Genomic DNA, 7,317 nt, shown 5'->3' on the forward strand with positions numbered 1-7,317 from the left:
CATTCCAAACCAGTGTTCCCTTTGTCAATTTCATCTGTGGTCAGATGATTTTAAAGTCATGTAGTATGATACAAGCATCTAACTCCCTCTGCTCTACAGGATTCTGCGCAGGTTGTTCTCCTCGGCCATGGCACATCGGCTGAGAGCACAGTCCCCCCACAAGTACAGGAACGCCCTGCTCCTCAAGGACCACCTGGACATCCTGTACACCATCTTCCATGGCAAGGCCCCTCAGGAGACAGCCAACCCCTTCCTTCTCAGTCTCATTGAAGAGTATGAGAGGATGAAGCTTGCTGAAGCAAAAGGTGAGTTTTATAAAGATTTCATACACTATTTTTGTACACAAAGTGAAGTGCTCACCAACAAGCTTTTGATCAATCTTCTGATCCTTCTTGGGAAGTCTCTGTCATGTGAACGGAATGGAAGTGTGCAACAGGTTGTCCAACAGTTGGTATTGGTACCAACAACCAAGTCGATACATTTGTATCTATCTTGGCACCTTTAACCCGTTGCTGATGTCACACGTCCATTCAGGTCACATGACATTGGGTCATTTTAACTTGAGAAGGGTCTGAGGTCTGATCGAAAGCTTGTTGGTGAACACTTCACTTTGTGTACAGAAATAGTGTATAAAAGCTTACAGTGTCAATTACTGCAACTGCCAACTTTCAATTGAACAAGTAAGTTTGGGTACCAAATATCTTCTTATCAAATAGAGATAGTGACATGGAAATCATAGATTAGAAACTTAGAGAACTCTTTTCCATGTAATGGATTACAGATCTTGTGAAGGCTTCATAGGTTTCAGCATTTTTGTATCAACTCATCTCTTTTTGCATAATTTGCATGACAATTACAATGGAGTATGGTGTTGCATTTTGTTTAATATACAGGTTCATCAAATTCTTGTGTTTCTGTCACAACCGCTACCACAGCTACTAGTATGACAGCTTCATTGTCATCTACATTAAGTGTGCAGGGTAAGGAACATCATTTCTCACTCATTGTTGTAATATTACATCTGCACATTAATGCTTTGTACTACTAGTATGCAGCTGTTCATGTTCCTATTTTTTCCATGTAGCCATATCCAGTAACCTTAACTGCTGAGTTGCCTTCATACATAGACTGAACGGTGTCAATGGAGAAATAATATAGTGTATGATTTGTTTTCTTATAGCTCCTGTAGACAACTTCTCATCTGACAAGGAAGACAGCTGTACAGTTCAGACACAGCAGCAGGACAGTAAGGACAGTCCTAGTCATGCTGAAACCCAGGCAGAGAACCCCAGAACTGTCAAAAATAGTGGAGATGTGGAAGGCAGAGCTGACAAACAAACTGAAGCAATCGATGGAAGCACAAACTTTAAGACTTCTGCCAAGAAAGTGACACCTAAAAAAGGGATGATTAGGATGGGCAATCGCTGCTACTCTTGTTTTGAGTGTTATGATGTCTTTAAGAACTCTATTGAGTTGAGGATGCACTTCCTCCTCCATCACCCCTCACGCCTTCCTTACATTGATGGAGAGGATGACATCTTGGAGGCCAGGCAAGTCATCCAGGCTACGGTGGAGAGGGGGGAACATATCGACTTTCACTCCATCTCCCTCCAGTTTCCCAGCATCACTGAGGAGGAGTTTCTGAGGACCAAAAATAGCTGCATGTCTCTAAAGGATAAGATACAAACAACTGTTCAGGGCCTTCTGCCTTCAACACACAGTATCAAGTTTGTACAGAACCCTATGTCAGTTACAACAGTTGATAGTGCTGTATCAAAGTCAATGTTAAATGGTAGGGAGGAATTGTGTGATGTAAACAGAGAAACTGCTCTAGATTTGTCAGCTAAGAGTAAAGATGATGTAAATATTGGAAGTGTAGAAAGGAAGCCATGTGTGCCATTACACCACTACGATATGAAAAGTACCCATTCATTGTCAAAAGTCGAAAGTGATAAAGGTCCATCACAATTAATTGTTAAAGTAAAACAAGAACCTAATGATCTACATGAGTTTGGACGTGACCTCCATGACAAAGAGTGTTCAAGAGCTCCTCCTAAACTACTTCAGGAAAAGGTGAAGAAGGAGACTGCAGACAAAGGTGTAGATCCCATGCCTTTAAGTATCTATTTGAGACAGGCAAATGCTGCAAACACAGATGCAGAAAAAAAGACAGAGTTACAAAAAGGGCCCAGTGGTAGCTTACAGATCCTCAACACAGATGTGAAGATGGAAATAAAAAGAAGATTTGATGATCACAATGAAGGACACCCCGTCAAGAAAACATCATCTACCAGGAGGAAAAATACTCGACCAAAGAGGATGAGAGTTGACAGTGACTCCTGGGAAGATGCAGGTACTGGCACTGGGACAGAGAAGGCCATTGAACACATGCAGCCATGGGCTGACCAGGCAGGGACAGGTTTTAAAAAAGAAACCTTGGCAGCTTCAGAAAATTCCTCATCATATTTTGACAATGCCTTCAGTGAAGAAGTTGAAAGTCTTGACAAAAGTGTGAAGGGGAAAACAGCAGCTTTATTTAAGGTTAAGATGTGTGTTGATTGTAACAAGACCTTCAGAAGCCACGTGGACCTCAAAATGCACGTGTTGCGTAACCACCCAGAGAAGCTTCCTCTGCTGAACTGGCCAGCTGAAGACTTTCCAAGCACCAAACCTCCTGATGGTTTTGCAGAGGACAGCAGACCTGGGCTGATCTACTGTACAGAATGTGACTCTACATTCAAGATGTTCATGGATCTGAAGATGCATGTGATGCAGGTCCACCCAGAGAAGCTACCCGACTTTGAGTGGCCTAACAGGGACCAGATGAGGAAGCGGGGAAACCCTTACAGGAGAAGCAAGAGAGCCAGGCAGCCAGGCCGTAAGATGAAGAGAGGGAGGAGTAGATCTCCAAAGGGAAGAAGCCAAGAAAGAGAAATGACTTCATCAGGGTCTGACAGACAAGAGGAGGAGCAGTTTGCACAGGATGGGTCCTTAGATTTGAGGATAAGGAAATCTGTAAAGAAAGAAACGAGCAGTGAAATTTTAGACCTGAGTGTGCGCAAAGTTCCAACTTGCATTACAGGAGTAAATAGCTACAGCAACCCCTCAGCAGATGGCTCTATACCAGCAACAGGATACAAACAGTTTACAGAACATGTGCCAGGCAGAAAGCGAGGACACAGATGTTCTCTATGCCATGAGACGTTCGCTTTACTTGTAGAGCGCAAAATGCATGTTCTGCAGTGCCATCCTGAGAAACTGTCAGACTTCAACATGAGAGATGTGCCACAATCCAGCACTACTACAGAGCATGATCTGTGGACAAAAGAAGTGCCTAACGGAAGGGGAAAGAACAAGTATACCAGGAAGTGCCCTATGTGTACCAAAGAATTCAGGTCTCTCACTATGTTGAAAAAGCATGCATTGGCAAAGCATCCTGGAGGGCTTGCTGAAGTGTGTAGAGATAGCACCCCTGTCAGTTATGGCAGTGTGTTATCATTTGTACCTCCAAGCAGAGTGAAAAGTTCCAATGGAGCAAGCAGTGGTGATTTCAACGAGATTGTAGCAGCCAACACCAGAGTCCACAGAGCAAGAGCAATGAAGCGTAAGTGCCCAGCCTGTGGTGCTTGTTTTAAAGCCCTGTCTCGTCTGAAACAGCACGTCTTGTTGGAACATCCGTCAAAGCTGGGGGAGGTCTGTGAACCAGATGAGGAACCTCCGTTCAGACTTTCATCAAGTACGCCCAAGACTGTGTCTTGTTCAGAATGTGGTGCAGGGTTTGCCACCCCCATTGAACTGAAGAGTCACTTCCTCAAACACCATCCCTCCAAATTCACAGATGTGTTAAAGCCTTTGGCATCTGATCTTCCCGTTGTGAAAAGATTTGGTGACCAGTTTGTTGTCCTGAAAGACAGTCTGCTGTACAGACATATGTGTGAAGAGTGCGGTGTGGGCTTCGCCACACAGGAGGCAAAGATGACTCATGTACAGGTGGAGCACCAAACCCAGGGGAGCAGCTACAGTGCTGCTCTTCAGGTGCTAGTCAACACAAGAGCCACCAAGTTTCGGGGAAAGATGCATCTGTGCCCGCAGTGTGGTACGGGCTTCAGTACAGAGATCGAGCGGAAGCGACATGTCCTAGAACACCATCCGGGCCAGTTTGCAAAATTTGCAGAGGTGGTGGACCCCCTGAACCTGCAGGTGACAGAGCCTGTGTCTGGAGAAGGTGACAAGACAAAATTCACACAGCTTAGTGGGTATTCCAAGAAGTCTCTGTGGGGTATCCCCTGTCCCGCCAACTGTGAGACACGCTGTAAGACGTGGTTGGATCTTAAGAAGCATGTCCTGATGCACCACCCCTCCTGCTTCGGAGAAGTCTGCAGGTACAGCCAAGAGGACATAACAAGACTCGTGCTGGAGAAAACATCAACTGTAAAGGCGGAGAAGGGCAGTGGCACTGAAGACATCAACACAGAGGATGGAAATATAGTGAAAACTCTGTTGACTGGGCACAGGCTGATTCAGGCTGCACTGTCGCAGTCCTCCATACATCAGGGTGAAGTCAGTAATGATAAAGTTGTTAAACAGGAGCACAGTGCCAAAAACGAAAGGGTAGACCACAACACCAGCTCACCCAATGGTGTGACTCAAACAAATGGAAAAGGAGACTCAATGGAGAAAACTAATACTCGGCACGTAAGGCGACACTGGTGCCCCGACTGCCACATGCCGTTTTCCAACTTCTTGGACCTGAAGTTTCATGTCATGATGAAACACCCTGCCAAACTTCTCACACTGAACGTTCCAGAGAAGAACGTCCAGCAGCAGCCAGCAGGGATGGAACCAGTGGACAGCAAAGAGTCCCAGAATGCTCTACCCAGTACAAACAGTGGGGAGACCACACCGCACAGTGTGTTGCGTAAAGGTGGCAACAAGAGGCCGACAGAGAAAACAGATCTAACGCATGAGGAGCTCACACTCACAGAACAGGTGCAGGCACATGGAACCACAAGACGGCTTCTCCTTCCTAAGCCAGGCAAGGCATGGACCAAAAGTCAGCAGATGCGGCTTAAACAGAAAAGTCTGTCAGAAGAGGCCACGAAAACCAAGTACTCCAGAAAAGTGAGATGGCAGTGCCCAGAATGTAAAAGCCTGTTTGACCATTTTCTTGGCCTGAAAGCGCACGCAGTAGAAAGTCATTCCTTCATGTTGCCCTTGCTTGATCCAGAAACCACCAAGATCAGACTTGACAGGAAGGTCTCTAAAGACTTGGTGGGAGAAACAGAAATCGTCCAGAGTACATGTTAGGGTTATGATTAAGTATCAAACACAGTCCCAGGCTGCTCTTTAGCAAATGAATTATGTTGACCTCCATTTCTGTTCATAAGAAACCTCAGGAAACAGAGTCTATTCATACAGTCTATCAAAGTTTTAATGAGTGAATGCTTACTTGCATTGTATGTACTTTGTTGTTATTGGTGATGTAGTAACTTTGTGAACAAAAAATAAGCATAAAGATGAGTGTTTAAATCGCCATAACCAAGAATATACTCAATGTGTGATTATATTTCAGCCATACCATAGGTATGGTGAAATATATTGTATTCGTAATGTTTCTTTCTTTCTTCTTTCTTTCTTTCTCCTGTCAAATCTTCAGAACACGGTATCTCCGTTGTTCCTCAACCGAATGACTTGAAATTTGGCACAAGGGTAGAGTGGGCCAATACCCTCGGACGTTTTTTTCACTTTTTCCATATCTGTCTCTTAAATGATTTTATTAAGGTTTTTTGGTCATCTTAAGGCCAAAACTGTATATTTGGGCCCCCTGTACCCTGGTATAATAACCGAATTAGCTGAAATTTGGCACAGATGTGCCTTGATAAGTCCCCCATATAGATTCAATATCAGTTTTGGTGTACGGTATAACAAAATGCTTATTTTTGCGATTTTTTGGTCATTTTTTTACCAAAAAAGGACACTTTTGGCTCCTGTACCTTGGTTTTAGAACCAGATGACCTGAAATTTAGTATAGGAGTGCCCTAGACATATGTGCACATGGATTCAATAACACTTGAGGTATACAGTACAACAAAATGCTTAATTTTGCGATTATTTGGCCATTTTATGACCAAAAAATACACTTTTGGCTCTTGTGCTCTGGTTTTAAAACCAAATGACCTAAATTTTGGTAAAAGGGTGCACTAGATATTTATTCAAATGACACATGTATAATTTTTGTCATAGACTACGTCAAAATGATATATTTGGGGATTGTTTTGTCATTTTCCAATAGCCAGAGGGGTCAATGACCTTAAGGTCGTTGACCCCCAGCTGCAGATTGCACCTACTGGCATATATGTCTATTTAATCTAATTAGATAGGTAACCAATCACTTAGCCTGAATCTATATCCTAAAGAGGGGGGGTGGCAGCCAATCAGCGAGCCCGGTGTTATCTGGAAGAGTCCATTCTTACACGGAGGGGTTCATTTTTTTTAATTCATCATTGGACTGGTGAAGTCTTTCAGTGGATGTATTTTTGGACAGGTCTATTTTGCAATTTTACAGAATGTGTGCTGGAAGAGTCTATTCTCGCACGGAGGGGGGATTTTTCAAAATTCATATTTTGGACTTTGGTGACTTCTAGTTTGTCAAAGTCTTTCAGTAGGGTTATTTTTGGACTGGTCTAATTTGCAATTTTACATGGGTGTTCTGGAAGAGTCCATTCTTGCATAGAGGGGGCTTTTTTAAAAAATCCATTTTTTGGACTTCAGTGATTATGTCCTATTTTAGCGGATGTATTTTTGGACTGCTCTACTTTACATGGAAGAGTCCATTTTTTGCACACGGAAGGGGGATTTTTTCAAATTCAGTTTTGAACGGGTGATGATTCAAAATTCAATTTTTAGTGGAAGTGTTTTTAGACTGGTCTATTATACCTTTTCATGCACTGGGACCTTTTTTGCTAAATTCAATTTTGGATTTGGTTTCTTATTCAAAAGGCCAAGGTTTCAGTGGGAGTATTTCTGGACTGGTCTATTGTGAAAATTCACATAGGGTGCACTGGAGTCCATTCTTGAACGGGGGAATTTTGTAAGATTCATTTTTGGGTTAAACCGTCATTAGTAAAAGTGATTTTTCAAATGGGTGATTTTGAAATAGCCTATTGTTGCATGGGGAGGGAGATGGCTGAAATATGCTGTATTTGCTCTCAAGCAAATGTCGGCCTTTCTAGTATTGATTTTTTTTTTACAACAGAAGTGTAGTGACATTGTGTTCCTCATCAGTGTAATCTCCAAGCAGATCTTGCTGTGGCAAAT

General features: G+C 43.1%; 1 protein-coding gene across 6 annotated transcripts in view; it reads left to right on the top strand.

The window, feature by feature from the left end:
* LOC118415976 (zinc finger protein 423-like) overlaps positions 1-5,547 on the top strand; it is an 8,744-nt gene extending 3,197 nt beyond the window's left edge. For 4 of the 6 annotated variants that reach the window (XM_035820961.1, XM_035820965.1, XM_035820964.1 and 1 more), the window contains exons 4-6: positions 100-305; positions 894-980; positions 1,181-5,547. In XM_035820961.1, coding sequence (XP_035676854.1) covers positions 100-305; positions 894-980; positions 1,181-5,307 — 4,420 coding nt within the window. In that variant the 3' untranslated portion in view covers positions 5,308-5,547. The remainder of the gene's footprint in view (positions 1-99; positions 306-893; positions 981-1,180) is intronic. The other 2 variants (XM_035820966.1, XM_035820967.1) reach the window with 2 other exon arrangements.
* The last annotated feature ends 1,770 nt before the right edge of the window (positions 5,548-7,317 follow it).

This window comes from Branchiostoma floridae, chromosome 5, assembly GCF_000003815.2.
Source record: "Branchiostoma floridae strain S238N-H82 chromosome 5, Bfl_VNyyK, whole genome shotgun sequence".
Classification (NCBI taxonomy): Eukaryota; Metazoa; Chordata; class Leptocardii; order Amphioxiformes; family Branchiostomatidae; genus Branchiostoma; species Branchiostoma floridae.